The sequence below is a fragment of the Gorilla gorilla genome, chromosome 8 (assembly GCF_029281585.2).
Source record: "Gorilla gorilla gorilla isolate KB3781 chromosome 8, NHGRI_mGorGor1-v2.1_pri, whole genome shotgun sequence".
Classification (NCBI taxonomy): Eukaryota; Metazoa; Chordata; class Mammalia; order Primates; family Hominidae; genus Gorilla; species Gorilla gorilla.
The window spans coordinates 65,635,885-65,652,439 of record NC_073232.2 but is presented as its reverse complement, the minus strand read 5'-3'; the positions used below and the strand labels follow the sequence as shown (position 1 = coordinate 65,652,439).

Genomic DNA, 16,555 nt, shown 5'->3' with positions numbered 1-16,555 from the left:
AGTCCTTGGAGAGACACTCATTAGTGACTGTTAAGGTACCTGAGTTATTAGGTGCCTGTAGACTATGCCCAGTGATATGTGTATTAGGTACATGCTCCCTAGCTGCGTTGACACTGACTGAAGATGTGAGGTTTCACAATGACATGTCAGCCAAATACATATGCTCAGATTTACCATTTATCAAGAGGTCTTCACACTATCAATTGTGCAATTATCATTCTACACACAGGCAGTGATAAAGGGAGTAAAAAACCACAGCCATGGATCGGGAGACCAAGGTACCTCCAGAGGAGTCCAGTGGGTCCAGAAGCCCTTTGGATGTTGGTCAGAGGCTCCTCTTGGGCAGAGATCACAGCAGCAGCCAACAGGTCTGGTGAAATCCTTAAGAGTTCTCATGGACAAAGTTTGTGAAGGCATCTTAGACAAGATCTTGTCTTTGCTGGTTTTATGATCCTCTGCAGATGGGTCTATTCTCATTATCTCAGCCACCTTTCACTTCCTATCAGTTCAGTTCAGGTCTCTCATGATCCCAGGCAGCAGTAGTTGTTATCACGTGAGTTCATTCATATATGTTTATCTCTTCGGGGATGGGGGGACAACTTCATTGTGGACTTAATTCTACTGGAGATGAGTGACCCCATTTTAAGACAACAGGATCACAAATTATTATCACATATCAGCAGGGCAGACAATAGCTACGACCTGGGGCTGAAAGCAGGTAACTCCATTTATTCTGCAAACATTGTCTTGATTATGGTGCCAGTTGCTGTGAGGGATTTCCTTTCCACCACCTGTTTTTCACAAGGTTTGAGTCTGAACTGCTAACATTCTACTGATTTCTGGGTGAAGGGACTGACTGCACCATCCTAGCGTGTCAGAGCACTTGCCCCAGTACTTCCACTTTAAGAGTTTTCCACCTTGTCCAGAACTACAGTCCATTAATCCCCTCATTTTCTCTCTTAAGAGAATAAACAGGCCAGGCGCGGTGGCTCACGCCTGTAATCCCAGCACTTTAGGAGGCTGAGGCAGGTGGATCATCTGAGGTCAGGAGTTCGAGACCAGCTTCGCCTACATAGTGAAACCTCGTCTCCACTAAAAAAAAAATCACAAAAATTAGCCGGGCGTGGTGGCAGGCGCCTGTAATCCCAGCTACTCGGGAGGCTGAGGCAGGAGAATCCCTTGAACCTGGGAGGCAGAGGTTGCAGTGAGCCAAGACTGTGCCACAGCACTCCAGCCTGGGTGACAGAGTGAGACTCCCTCTCAAAAAAAAAAAAGAAAAGAAAAAAAAGAGAGAGAGAATAAACAACCCATGTCAAGTACACACCCACATCCCTCTTATCCCAAATACCAAACACACAAAAATCCAATCTGTCTACTTCCACCTAAGCAATTTTAGATAACTTTCTCATAATTACCTTAAGCTCCCTAACTTGCTGCTCGTCCTTTCTCTGGCAAAATCTCATCCTTGGATGAGCCCGACTTTGTGTTTGCTCAATGACACCACTCACCTGAACCAGAAAAAATATCAAAAAGTGGTCAGAGATATCATCATAAATTCAAATTACTTACACAAAAAATTGGCCCTAAATGTTTCCAGAAATCAATAAAAGTTTTGTTTCTCCAATGACATCATTTCTTCAGAAACCCAACGTGTATAACCTATTTTTTCTATGTTCTTCTAACATTTATTCAACTTCTCTCATCTGATATCTTGCCAAATCATTCAAAGAGAAAATATATCCCATTAGGCAAGAGCCAACCATATTCCCATCACCTGAGAAAATCATATGCACAGGATGCACCCACCTCACCTTTCTCTGCCTCATCATGTCAGAAAAAGTACCCCTCCTTTTGTCACAAGGCAAATCTGAGATAAAAGATTTAGATGGCCTGTAATTCCAGCACTTGGGGAGACCAATGCAGGCAGATTATTTGAGTCTAAGAGATCAAAAGAAGCCTAAGCAACTTAGGGAAACTGCATCTATCAAACAAATACAAACCATTAGCCTAGCATGGTGGTGTGGTGGCACATGCCTGTAGTCCCAGCTACTCAGGGTGGGGAGCACTGAGGTGGGAGGATTACCTAAGCTGGAAGGTTGTGGCTGCAGTGAGCCGTGATCACGTCACTGCACTACAGCCAGGGTAACAGATATTTTTAAAAGGATCTTCTCTGTTAAAAATAATCAAATAAACAGGTGGCCATGAGCCTGAGGTGGCTGCAGTGCACTCAATTCCTCCTTAAATAAACCAAAACTTGACTCAGTGTAAATAATAAAAGGAAACTTAAGCTTAACCAATCAGAAACCACCAACTAACATCTAACTAGAGACCTTCCACTGTAATGTTCCAAATGAGGCCACTGCTCCACTTTACCCAATCAAGTATTTTCTTTTTCTTCCACATTCACCATATAAAATTCTTCCCCCACCCTCCCTAAGCCTCTCTGTTGGACCTCTGAGCTGCTTGCAGTCTGGGGCTGCCTAGTTTATACATTTCTCAATGCTCAAATATATTTTCTAATGTTTCAAAGTGGCTCTGGTGTAGGAGGTTGTTGGTGGAGTGACCCGAGAGTATACAGGAATTGAGGGCATATGAGATCTCTGGACTCTGCACTCCATTTTGCTGTGCACTCAAAACTACTCTAAAATAATAATATATCTTTAAAAATCTATAACTATCATGTAGCCCTTTTGAAGTCTGCAACTGGTTGGAGCCAGTTCGATTAAAGCTCAGAAAAAAAACTGGTTAATAAGCTAGTTCTGACCCAACTGGCAAGAAGCGGCAGGAAAGACCCAGGCCAGGGGAGTATATTGCACATGCATGCACCAGGAAACTGGAGGCCCTTTAGCCTGGTCCTGAGCCTGCTGAAACTGCAGTTACAGGCACAGATGCCTGGGGCACCAATCTGAATCTGCCAACATCCAAGGCCACATGAACACAAATGCGCAGTCTCCTCTGCGATCGGTAGCTAAGGATGTTAGGCCATGATTGGACTAGGATGGGAGATGAACTGAGAACTATGGATTCTGTAGGCTGTTGTTGTCTCTTCCCACCCCCAAGCAACAAGTGATGAACACACACACACACACACACACACACACACACACACACACACACACATCCCGTAGTGACTAATAGGATCTCCCTCCAGGGGATTTGCAGAAAGGGGAGCAGAAAACATCCCAGGGGCCTTTCACAGCTACTTCCTTGAGCCCCCTTTCAGACTGCTGTCAAGACCTGTCGCAGCCCAAACATCACCACCTTGATATGCAGAAGCTGGCATCCTTACCTGAAATTCAACATCAAGAAATGATCTCTTCTGCTCAACACTGATAGAAATACCTCTAAGCAACGTCCTCATTGGCCGGGGTGGAGTGGGGGAGTTTCTTAAAAAGTGAGGCCTCTGCCTACCACCTAGAGAACCTGGAAATTTCCATCTGTGCCACAAAGTCCAAATCACTGGCCACTGCCCCAGTGTATGGCAGATTAGAACATCTCTCCATTAGATCTGTGTTTCTATTCCATTGAGTGAAATGGCTTTTCTATTACAGGAACAGAATAAGTGATCAAAAGGATCTTACAACTGAACTCCAGTGTACAGTCTGCACAGACACTAGGCTTGTGCAAATATGACACAGCGAGGCCCCAGGACCCTTAAGCCAGCTGAATGTACTGAGTTTCAGGAAACAGTGAGATACATTCAGCAAAACAGTGGGCTTCATGCTGAAAGAAGTCAATCCAAGTAAACACACATCACACACACACACACACACACACACACACACACACACACACCCGCAGACACCCTAGTGGCCAATAGGTCCTCTCACCAAAAACCTGTGATCAGGAGAGCAGAAAGCCTCCCAGGGGTCCATCACTGCCCTTTCTGGAGCCCCTTATCAGATGGCCAGCTCCAGGACAGCACTGTCTGATCCTGGTCCAGTCCAAACTGCCATCACCCTGTGATGTGGGAGCAGGCCACTTCACCAGAACCTCTGTGTCAGAAAAATTTCTCTTCCTTTTAAAATGATGAGGGGGAACCTTCACAGTGTCTGATTAGGGTGGGTGGAGAGAGGGGTTTCCTAGAAAGTCAGGCAGGGCAGGGCTGAAGCCCTCTGGGTTAACTGAGTGCTTTTGATATGAAGGCAGGTAAGACTGGACAGGTGGGGGTGTCAGTGAGGAGATGGTGTAGGGTGTGCTGAAGAACTCCACTTGGGCTCTGCACACCAGGGAAAATGACCATAAAACATCCCATCTTCACTGCTCAGAGAAGGCTAGATCTGCTGTGAGCTAGAAAGCCATGTGGGGGCAGCTGATGAGTCATCAAATGGGAGAAATCTGAGAGCCATGTGTTCCACAGGCCTCTGGTCCTTGTTCAGGCAGCAGGGCACTGTGACATGTGGCTCCTTGGCCCCTTCCAGCCACCACCTTGATTGCATGCTGCAGGGAAAGAGACTGAAGACCAAGAATGGGGTCTTGCTCACCATGGGATGATGGCTCAGTACAGAGCTGAGCTATGTATGGCCCAAGAGGCAGAAGGTGGGGATGACCCAGGCTGAGCTGGGGGATCCAACTGAACATGCACTTGCTAAGAAGCTGTGGGCTATGATGGCTTGGGACCCCAGTCTGGGTCTAGAATTGTAGCAAAACAGGCTACTGGTAAAAGTTCTTGGGAAGCCAACTCACTTTTGCTGTCATCCATGGGCAAACAAACCAACCCCCACCACTTCCCACTCCCTCTGAAAGCCTCCTGCCCCTCTGATCGACCACACCACAGTGGTGTCACTCTGTAAGGCACAGGTAGACAAGGCATCCAGCCATGCACACTCCAGGGCCCACACATGTCCAGAATACACTGGTTCTTGTTGAGACTCCACTCTTCCAACTCAGACAGAAGCTCCCCAATCTCCTCAGCCACTCCCAACAACTGGAGGTCTGAAAACTTTCATGCATGCCGCTATGGTCTAAACCACTCGTGGCAGTTTTCATTTTCATTTTCCTGATAATCAGTGATGCTGAGCACCTTTCCATATGCCTTTTCACCAACTGGATGCCTTCTATGGCTAAATGTCTATTCAAATCCATTGCCCATTTACAAATCTGTTTTTTTGTGGGCTTCTTGATGTTTTTCTCTTTTTTTTTCCTATTTATTTATACAAGTTCCTTAGGTATTTTGGATATTTTTTAAAATGATTTTCAATTCCACTGCCCAGTTATAAATCTGTTTTTTTTTTTTTTTTTTTTTTTTTTTGAGACGGAGTTTTGCTGTTATTGCCCAGGCTAGAGTGCAATGGTGTGATCTTGGCTCACAGCAACCTCCACCTCCCAGAGTCAAGCAATTCTCCTGCCTCAGCCTCCTGAGTAGCTGGGATTACAGGCATGTGCCACCATGCCTGGCTAATTTTTGTATTTTTAGTAGAGATGGGGTTTTTCCATGTTGGTCAGGCTGGTCTCAAACTCCCGGTCTCAGGTGATCCATCCACCTCGGCCTCCCAAAGTGCTGGGATTACAGGTGTGAGCCACTGTGCCCGGCTAATTATCCCTTTTTGTGTTTTTTTCTGGGGGGTTGGGGGAAGAACAGAGTCTCACTCTGTCACCCAGGCTGGAGTGCACTGGTATGATCTCGGCTCACTGCAGCCTCTGCCTCCCAGGTTCCAGCGATTCTCCTGACTCAGTCTCCCGGGTAGCTAAGATTATGGGCGTGCAACACATGCCCAGCTAATTTTTGTATTTTTAGTAGAGACAGGGTTTCACCATGTTGGCCAGGCTGGTCTCAAACTCCTGACCTCAGGTGGTCCGCCCACCTCGGTCTCCCAAAGTGTTGGGATTACAGGCGGGAGCCACCACTCCTGGCCCCATTTTGTGTTTTAACATCAGTCGACACTCGTATTTTAAAATAATAACAATGAATGGCGGTACCTTAGAACAAAGGAATTATAGATCTTTCTCTTGTCCTAGTGCAGACATTTTGTCTATAAAATGTTATTCACAGATGAATTCATGAGAACATTACTGTGAATTCTAAATCCATATACAAGTGTATGCTCATTCATGAATATTTCAATAAAATAAAACTAATAGCAAAAAAGAATTCCAGAGTTGAAGCAGTTTCAGGAAAAAGGAGTTGGCAGTATGAAGTAAAATAGCAAAAAAAATTTTTTTTTAAATTGGTATATTTGTGTCTACAACTTTTTTTAAATTATAGCATTAGACAATGTGTATATATATACATATATAAATCAATGGAAGTGGCATTGTTTTCATACTAGTCTAGAATATTAAAATATATGTAATATGTGATCAGCAAAATAATGGCCCCCCCAAAGATGTCCACAGATTCCTAGAACCTTACATGAAAACGGTACATCATGCATGTGATTCAGGTAAAGACCTTGACATGAGGAGACTACCCTGGTGCTATGGAATGAACGTTGTGTTCCGTCAATGTTCGTGTGTTAAAATCCTAACCCTCAAGGTGATGGTGTTAGGAGGTTAAGCCTTACGGGAGACTCTGCCCTCATGACTGGGATTAGCACCTTATTAAAGGCACAAGGGAGCTTGTTTGTTCCTCTTACCATGTGAAGACACAGCAAGAAGGAAGCCTCTATGAGAAAGCAGGCCTTCACCAGACACCAAGACTGCCAGCACCTTGATCTTGCACTTCTCAGCCTCCAGGACTGTGAGAAACAAAGTTCTGTTATTTATAAGCTACCTGGTCTAATGCATTTCCTTGTAGCAGCCTGTATGGATTAGGACAGTGGGCTCATGTGGATGATGACAGTGTCTCCATTCAGGACTAAGTAAGCACATGAGTCCTTAACAGTGGAAGAGAAGGGGGAAGGAAAGAGCCACAGAGACATGTGGCCACAGAAGAAGGGTCCATGGGATGCAAGATTGCTAATGGTGAGAGTGGAGAAGAGCCCAAAGCCAAAAAATGCAGGCAGACTCCAGAATGTGGAAAAGGTGAGAAAAAAGATCCCCTAGAGCCTCTAGAGATGAAGGTAGCCTTTCTACCACCTAGATTTTAGCCCGGTGAGGTCCACATCACACTCTGATATACAGGAGTGTAATAAATTTGTTTTATGCCCTGACATACTGGTAGTTTGTTGTAGCAGCAATGGACGTAATATATAAATATATATATATACACACACACACACACACAAACACTAACCCCCCCACCACACACACAACATAACTATCTATATATATCCTACCCTTCAAAACTGAATCAGATAAACTACACATTAGCATTAACTTAGCTGGGTGTGGTGGCACATGCCTGTAGTCCCAGCTACACAGGACGCTGAGAGGGAGGATCACTTGAGCCCAGGAGTTTAAGATCAGCCTGGGCAAACACACTGAGGCCACATTTCAAAAACAAACAAACAAAAAACACAACAAACCTTTGATTAAGCTCATTTCCCAAATTTGAAGAGGAAACAATTATTAGATAAAGAGGAGAAAAGAGAAAGGTAGAGCTGCTGACTTCTGTGGTGGAAGCACAGGCACAGGCCCAAACATACTCCTGTCCTCCTGGCTTTCCTGTCCCTTCTCATAAGGGACACAGGAACCTCTCAAACTGAACCATGGATCACAGAACCATACTCAGAACTCAATACAGTTTTGTTCTATGATTTTTTATATATCTGTGTCCCTGTTTCTGCCTCCCATTCCCAACTCCCTTACTCTAGTTAGAAAAAAATGGCTATTACCAAATATGAGTACATCCTTATATACTAATGCCAACTGATCACCAGCTGGTTTTCTTCTTTTACAAAGTCATAAATCTTTAGGCTTTAACACATCATCCAAGCAATAGAATGTTATTTTCCAGTTCATTAACACAAATTCTATATCTAAAATGAAGACTTCACAAGTTGATTTAAATAACATATTAACGAAAATCGACTGGCCATGGTTCAAGCTGACATTTTAATTAAATGTGATGATAGGTTGAGTAACCTAGCCATACTCTAAAATGACTTTTGGTTCTGGCTTTTTCCATATTATGCTTAGGCTGAGGCATCCCTAAATGATTCAATGGCAATTCCCCTTCTTAAACATGAGATTTATCTTTACAAAATAATTTATTTTCTTAAAATGACAAGTTAATTCTATAGTTCATGCATACATAATCTCAGTAGATATCAGCTGTATGTGTACACACATACATATAGGTATTTGTATATACACACATTACATAATTTAAAAAAACTTGTTAGCAGGGTACAACCACAAAGACAAAGAGGCTTTGTGTAATGTGATGGAAACACAATTGCAGGACAAACAACAGGCTGCTGTGAGGGCTGTATTTACCCTTTCTGATGTAAGACTTGGAAAAACATGGATACTGGATATCTAATCCCCATAACAGAAAATTTAGGGTGCAGAAAACTTCCCACAATTTTTATAGACAATGTCAATAGAAAGGCATTCAATGCAGGGAATACACAGTGTGACAGTATACAAAAATAAGCAGGTTGATGGTTTAGATTTATGAGACAAGAGAAAGAAACAGTAGATGATGTCATAATTCTCCTTTTATGGAGTTATGAAAATTCTTCATTTTATATAAGGTCAGGTGCTTTCAAATGTCAATGAGAAAAATATTTAAAGGAAGAATCAAATCTAAGACGTAGAGAGATCTTTATAAACGTGAACTTCAGGCCAGGCACGGTGGCTCATACCTGTAATCCCAGCATTTTGGGAGGCCTAGGTGGGCTGATCACGAGGTCAGGGGATCAAGAGCATCCTGGCCCACATGGTGAAACCCCGTATCTACTAAAATACAAAAAATTATCCAGGAGTGGTGACGTGTGCCTGTAGTCCCAGCTGCTCAGGAGGCTGAGGCAGGAGAATCACTTGAACCCGGGAGGCAGAGGTTGCAGTGAGCCGAGATAGCACTACTGCACTCCAGTCTGGTGACAGAGCAAGACTCCATCTCAAAAAAAAAAAAAAAAAAAAAAAAACAACTTTTTTTCATGCTGAGAAGATATAATCATCAACACATTCTTGAGCACAACTATGCACACAGGCACTTCCGCATTCACAAGCCATGCTGTGTGCACACACTGATGTCCCTAGATTCCCTTTTTGAAGAGATGGTCTCTTGGTGTGTCACCCAGGCTGGAGAGCAGTGTTAGGATCATAGCTCACTGCAGCCTCAAACTCCTGGGTTCAAGTGATCCTCCTACCTCAGGCTCCTGAGTAGCCTGAACTATAGGAATGAGCCACCATGCCCAGCCAATGTTTTCATTTTTTTGTAGAGATGAAATCTTGCTATGTTGCCCAGGCAGGTCTTGAACTCTTGGCCTCAAGGAATCCTCCTGCCTTGCCCTCCCAACATCCTGAGATTATAGGTGTGAACCATTGTGCCCAGCCACCGGATTCTTTATTAAGAAGAAAACTTGTTTGCTGACATGTAGGCAATGAATTGATGAATAGTAGTTCATAAATTACTAATTTACAAGTTAATATAAGTGAGTTGAGTAAACACAAAATAACAGCATAAATTAATAAACAGTTTATGACCTCAAGTTTCTTTTTTTCCTTTAAAACATTGCTCTGACAGAGACTACTACTTGTCCATTCCATGGAAAAGTCAGAGGTGGTTAAAATGTCAGAGGTACACTTATTAACACCTTGCTGCCTTTTGTGTAGCTTCCTCTCAGTACTTCACCAGTTGGGATTGACACACCTCTCCAGCTGGGTTCAGGAGCCAGACAGGAGCACACAGAATGGGGAATCCAAAGCCATCTCTGACACTAAAAGCAATGAAAACAAAAATAACCAAACATATTATCAAGAAATGAACAAGAGATCGATATCAAGTACAGCAAAAAGAGAAGAAATCACTTAATCTGCCAGGCTTTCATTCTGACAAAATAATTTACAACACGCATGTCTCTATCTGACATGTGTGAATAGAAAAAGAAGAGGTGACAAGAGAGTAGAGGATTCATCTTCCAATTGTCTCTGATCCATCCAACCTTTGTTACACATCAGAGAGTTCTCCAATTTATAAATAAACAACAGAGATATGTGGCAACCAGGACACAGAGACATACTGAGAGTACTGCTCAGCTCTCTGCCTAGGCCTGATTCTGATGATACCTGACAATGAGCACTGTGAAATTTACAGCAAATCAGTACACATACACACAAACACACAAAAGAGATACTTCATGGGCAAAAAGCACCAAAGACATAAAATAAAATGCCTGAAAGACCATAAAACAACTTCTGATGAAATGCTGTTTTCATTTTGCAGTAGTAAAATATTCACCACCAAATCTACAATTAGCTTAAAAATTACAATAAGTACAGTACTTTTGGATCCCATCTCCAATTCACACCTTATCAACATGTAATAATCACACTGCATCTACAACAAAGCTGGATGGACTTTATGTGCTGAATACAACTTGCACACTAAGAAGGAAATTTTTTGAAATAATAAGAATACACCATTTGTATGCCATGCTCTACTTCACAAGTTAAAAGAAAATACAATCATTTCTATTTTTAAAATGCATTGAAATAAAATACAGAAAAGAGTATTCTAATACCAGTTAACATTAAGAGAATATATCTCTAAACCAAAGATCTTGGATCTTCTAGAAAGACAAAATCAGCTGGTATATATTTGGGTAAGAAAAAAAAATTAAGAGATCAAGAAAGGAGAGAAGATGTTTGCACAGAATCACCTCCAAAAATGGCTTTCTGATGCATTCGACCAGTTTTCAAGTCCATTTGTTTTTCCTCCTTTGGCATCAACAGCCTATATCACCAAGGATATGCAAAATAATTCAATTTGTACATTAATCAGCTAATCTAGAAGTGGCAATATAGTCAATGAAAATACAAAGAAACAGAAAATGTCAATGAATTGCTTAAGATGTTTAAGATGATATAGCGTAGGGAAAAAATGATCTGATAAACACTGGAAGAGTTAATAAGGAAACTCAGGCATGGTTCCCTAACACCACACTTCAAAAGAACTTATAGAGAGAATAAAGGAATAACCCTTAAAAAAAATCTAATTTTAGAAAAAAATTGCTCAAAAGGGAAGTTAGGGTTCTGTAGATCTTCTGGAAAGCTGATTAATTTCTAAGTTAAAAATGCATGATCCTTAAGAGAAATGGCTGAGTCCAGGCCCAAGGCAGGAAGAGGACAAAATGAGCCCGGATCCTCTGGTTCTGTCAGAAAGTAAGAAATGCTCAAAGACTAACAGAGACAGTTGAAGGGACACAGGAGACAGGCTGAAGGCTCCCGCAGCTGAATCTGGGACAGCATAGGCATCAGAAAGAACAATGACGGTGATGGAAAATAACCCATGGAATAAAACGCAAGTGCATTAGTCAGCCGTGATGCTGAAACAAAGGGGAGAAGAGGAAGCTCTTTGTTAAAAATGCCAGCTAACAAACTTAGAAGGAATGACAGAGGAATAACATCCATTTTGAGTCACCAGTGCCATAACTGATAGAGAAGATTATCAGGGGGCTAAAATCACTGGATGAAAGAAAACTATATGAAGCTTTTTAACGTAGCACAATAGATAAAAGTATGAAAACATAAATTAGAAAAAACTAAAAATCATACCATAAGAGATGGATAAGTTAGAATACAGGAATAAGAGGCCAGGCATAGTGGCTCACATATGTAATCCCAGGATTTTGGGAGGCCAAGTCGGGAGGATTGCTTGAGCCCAGGAGTTCGAGACCAGCCTAGGCAACATAGTGAGAACTCGTCCCTAGAACAGAACAAAAAAAATTAGCCGGGAGTGGTGGTGCACTCCTGTAGTCCTAGCTACTTGCGGGGCTGAAGCAGGAGGATCACTTGAGCCTGGGAGTTCAAGGCTGCAGTGAGCCAAGATCACGCCACTGCACTCCAGCCTGGGAGACAAAGTGAGACCTTTTCTCAAAACAAAAACAAAAACAAAAACAAAGAAACCACAATAACAAAAAAACACTGGTAACAATAAAATCATGATTACATAAAGACTGTATAGAAAAAAATCCTCAGAATATAGAAATAAAATTATGTATTTTACCTGCAGCTATATTAGAAGAGAGTATTCTTGTAGACAAGGATGACTAGAAGGATATGCAAAAATGAAAATAGCTAATAACACTCATTATGTCAGGCACTGTGGTAGGTAGTTTATGCACATTGTAACAAATTACATACTACGTTATCTCAAAATTTTCAGATAAGTTTTACTGGGAGTCATAAATCAATACAACAAAATCAATGTTTTGCAAACATCCACTAAGCATAAAGGTATACAAATTCCCAACCCAGACTGAAAAATAATTCACATAAGCCACACATCAGTGGAAACCTACCCATGGGAGATAATACAACATAATCTAAATAAAACTTTCAGAGACAAGGCATGTGGCTTCTGGACAGCCACAAACTCCCTGACTCTGCTCTAGTGTTTTGGCCATCAAAAGAAAGCCAAGTGGCCTCAGGTCTCTGAAAAACTAAAAAAGCAACCTATGGAAGATGGCGTGGTATTTGAGGAATATTTGAAGTCTGTTGAAAAATGCATCCTGTATTTTTTTTCAAGATAAGACTCCCTTGTAATGTCAGGTAAGTGAAGAGCCCTCAGAGACACATGCACACACAAAGAAAAACAAAATGACATAGAATGAATCCCACCAAAATGTGTTATGATGGCAGAATTATGGGTGATATGATCTTCTGTAATATACCTTTTTATTAAAAATAGAAAAAACGCAGACTTACCCTCGATTATCTATAGCCTCTGACCCAAGTGGTTTGGAATTGGAAAGCAGCATCACTCGACTTGAAGCCATCTTGGCATCAATGGTGGAGTAGGTGGAGATGAGACTCTGGACCAGCTCATGGGTGAGCCCCACCTTGTCCTATCAAGGCCACCAAGAAAGGGCACGTGAGGAAAGGACAAAGATCCTGGAGAGACACTGGTTTCACTCAGTTTCTCAAAATTATCTTAGACACGTTTCCTGAGGACCTTTCTTAATGCCACAAACACCAGAGAAGAAAATCCTTATAACAAAGCTTGAAATGGATCCCCATATCCATTAAACTTTTCCAAAGCTCAGTGAGTATATAACATGATAACCTAAACACCTAGCTAGAAAAACCTCAGTTCCAGTGCTACAACAATGCTAGCTTTTCTAACATTTTTAAATAACCCTGCTTTTAACCCAATAAAATTCAACTACAGAACTAAGAAATAAATATTAGAAATCCACTTTAAAATAATGAGGAGACCACTGTGAATGAGAAAAAGAAAAAGACAAACGAGAGCTGGAAAGCACACTGATTTTGCAGAAACAGAAATAAGCCATGCAGGTGCCACACTGGCAGCAGTGCCCGCGCTGGGGCCATGGATCAAGGAGGCATGGAGGACAGGACTCTTCTGTTTGGTACAATGAAAAAATGGTATTCTTTTTATTCTACATATTGACAATATGCATTTGGGCGTTTATTATAAGTACAAGAGAAAATCTTCAATAAATAAAAGCTGAGTACGTTACTTTTTTTAATTAAAAAATAGATTCGGAAAGAATAATGAGAGTTCAGCACAATGACTCCCACCTCACTGAAAACCGTGGCTGCCACCAAGGTCAACATAGACAGCATCTTTGTCATACAGCACACCCCCAACTCCAGAAAGAGGCACATAAACCTTAATTAAACAGCGCTTTTGTTGTTTAGGAAGAGCACAAGGGTCTTGGAGGAAACTGACGTCACTCATTGCAAAATCTTCTACCCCTGGAAGACAGGACCCAAAAAGCCAGCTTCAACTGACAAGAAGTCAGTAAGTATCTACTGTTGACAGGGGTGTTAAAAACGATGCACAGTCCAAGGGCTTAAACCATGACCCTAAAGAAGGGCATTGTGCCACACTGGAACAGTGGCCCTCTAGCTACAAGACAAGAGGTCAGAGAAGAGGGGATTTGATAACACCTTTGCAGGCCTACACATAGCTGGCTTACTTTTAAAACCTCCAGCAAGGCCATCTTCCCTTGTTTGGTCATTTTTCAGTTTTCCTGAGAAATGAAGCCATCCCAAGAATCCAATGTGTAATTCTAGTATGTTCTACGACAAGAGAATACCTGGCATGTGAATTTGGCTTTATTTTTCAAGTGCGCTCCTCTTAAATAACCATAAAGTGACACCTGCCGGTCACATTTTGTCTGGATATCCTCTGGGTTTGTCAAACCTTCCATCCTAGAAAAATAAACTCAATCATACAGCAGAAATGAATGCCAAAAGTTCCTATACCTCCTTTCATGTGTCAATGACTCATCACACTCTTGTCCACTAAGCATGTCGTTTAGAAAAGAAGAAAATGCAGAAATAAGGAAGCACCATTCACCATCCAGCAGAGGAAAAGGGGCAGGCACACAACTGTGTCTCTAGGCTGAAAGTGACATTCATTCTGTAAGACACCAGACAGGGAGATGACATCCACTTGGGGTCAGGGAAGAGTGAAGAACATATTCAGAAAATCCGTTTCTGGAAGAGGGTGAGCCTGTGCTCTGGGATTTGTACTGTGGCTTGGATTCTGGCAGGTGGAAAAAGAGTATTCCAGGCTGAGAAAACCACAGCACAAAGAAAAGCACAAAGCAAGGAAACTGAAGGCACACATGAAGGACTCAAGCACCTGGGCAGGAAGGCAGCATCACTGAAAACTGAGGCTGAACGTAGGATGCGGCCACATCCTGTAGCCTTAAATGTTTCCAAGTCCTCCCATTTTCCTAAACATCTCACAATTTATTTACTCCCAAAGGCACAGCATCTTTGAGCAATGATATAAGTAGACATTTTCCATCAACTACACTTCTACCCCCACTATTCAAATAGGCACAAAATAAACCCTATCACTGTTCTTTTTCTAGCTTTTTTAGCTTTGAAATATATGGCCCAGGAAGAAAAAGTTTACAATCACTTTTTACCTGTCTGCAAGGATATAAGGGTGAGAAGTTTGCCATGTGAGAGGCCTAAACTTCATAACCGTAATAAAACGGCCCAGATTGTGGATTTCTTGGTTTTGATATTCTCCATGCACCATTCCAGAAAGGTAGAACAGCTTGACACCCTAAACATTAAAGGAAAATTAAAAATTAAATTTCAATTAAATTCTCGTCAATACTGCAACAAAATAAAAGCTCTAAACAAGAAGCAATCCTAAGAAGGGAGACTTCCAGCAAAGCCACTGTCCTGAGGCTTCCAGAGCCTTGCTGGCTTCTTTCAGGACTTATTAGAATCCCACAGAGGCAGACTGCTCTGCAGCCGAGCAGGGGCATCCATCTAAGTATGGTGAGGAGAGGGAGGTGAGGCCTCTGAGCACAGAAATGGTTCTGTGGCCGATGGACCACAGCAGTATGGAAAGGAAGGGGCAGTGCCTGGTCCTGTAACTGGGAGAAACTTCTGATATACTCTATTAAGTCCCGACTCCAAAACACCCAGACATTGCCTGGTGCAGCAGGTACAGAGACAAATGAGATGCACCAAGAGGCCCAGAATAACCACTCTCTTGAGGGAGACCTTCCAGAGACTGGGAACACGTACACAAAGGGAATTCAGGAGGCAATTCCTAGAGAGATGTTTAGTAATGTCTCTTCAGTCTTTTTGTTTGTTTGTTTGTTTGAGATGGAGTCTCACTCTGTCACCCAGGCTGGAGTGCAGTGGTGCACTCTCAGCTCACGCCACCCTCTGCCTCCCAGCTTTGAGCAATTCTCATGTCTCAGCCTCCCTAGTAGCTGGGATTACAGGTGCATGCCACCACACCCAACTAATTTTTGCCTTTTGAGTAGAGACGGGGTTTGGCCACATTGCCCTGAGCTCGAAACTCCTGGCCTCAAGTGATCCACCCGCCTCTGCCTCCCAAAGTGCTGGGATTACAGGCATGAGCCACTGTGCCCAGCCTCTTCAGTCTACTTTAAAAGGATTATACTGTTAGTTTCTAACAATTATTTCTTTTCCTACCTGGTAAACTTCTGTCCAGAACCTTTGTTTTAATCGCTTCTTTGTCTTCTTCAGTTGCTTATTATGCTTGAAGGAGTTGAGGTGGGTGAGAACTCCCACAATTTTAGGAAAGCCATGTACTTGACAGATGTTTAGAAACTCAAACATTTCCATTTCAAACCCAAAGCTGGCACCTATAAGCATCAGTACCTACAAGCACAACACATTATTTCTCGAAGAAACTGCCAAAACAGACCACCTACACTAGGGGTTGGCAACTGGCCCACGGGCCAAATCCAGCCCATCACCTGTGTTTGTAACTAAAGTTTTATTGGAACATAGCCACATTAATTCATTTACATATTGTCTATGGCCGCCTGTGCACTACAACTGCAGAGCTAAGTAGCTGCAGAAGATATGATCCACAAAGCCAAAAATATTTACTATCTGGCCCTTGACAGAAAAGTCCTACTCCAGACTAAATCAAATGACTACACAGGCATCACCCAGAGAAACCACCACACTCTGACTTGCTCTAAAAGGCAACCATAAGACAAGGCCACTAGGATATAAACATCCATTTTAA

The 16,555-nt window shown here is 42.3% G+C and overlaps 1 protein-coding gene across 3 annotated transcripts; it reads right to left on the bottom strand.

Moving 5' to 3' along the window:
* Positions 1-237: 237 nt before the first annotated feature.
* Positions 238-16,203, bottom strand: LOC115935978 (ribosome biogenesis protein BMS1 homolog). Of its 3 annotated transcripts, XM_063709743.1 has the most exons (6): positions 15,991-16,203; positions 14,958-15,100; positions 14,115-14,229; positions 12,757-12,896; positions 11,605-11,755; positions 9,497-9,767 (listed from the first exon to the last, which is right to left on the bottom strand). In XM_063709743.1, exons 1-6 carry the CDS (start codon positions 16,171-16,173, stop codon positions 9,615-9,617), a joined length of 885 nt encoding a protein of 294 aa, XP_063565813.1. In that variant the 5' UTR covers positions 16,174-16,203; the 3' UTR covers positions 9,497-9,614. The 3 variants fall into 3 exon arrangements, with proteins under 3 accessions (XP_063565814.1, XP_063565815.1, XP_063565813.1); XM_063709744.1 differs by lacking the exons at positions 9,497-9,767; positions 11,605-11,755 and adding an exon at positions 238-1,092; XM_063709745.1 differs by lacking the exons at positions 9,497-9,767; positions 11,605-11,755 and adding an exon at positions 1,426-1,508.
* Between the last annotated feature and the right edge of the window lie 352 nt (positions 16,204-16,555).

What these genes read in the sequence shown, in the direction of transcription:
- LOC115935978 (XM_063709743.1), bottom strand. Translation starts at nt 16,173, where the DNA reads ATGCTTATAGGTGCCAGCTTTGGGTTTGAAATGGAAATGTTTGAGTTT. An exon ending in GAGGCTATAGATAATCGAGG is followed by an intron (nt 11,756 to 12,756) that starts GTAAGTCTGCGT and finishes GTTCTGTTCTAG; the next exon opens with GGACGAGTTCTCACTATGTT. An exon ending in TAACTTATCCATCTCTTATG is followed by an intron (nt 9,768 to 11,604) that starts GTATGATTTTTA and finishes CATTGCTTTTAG; the next exon opens with TGTCAGAGATGGCTTTGGAT.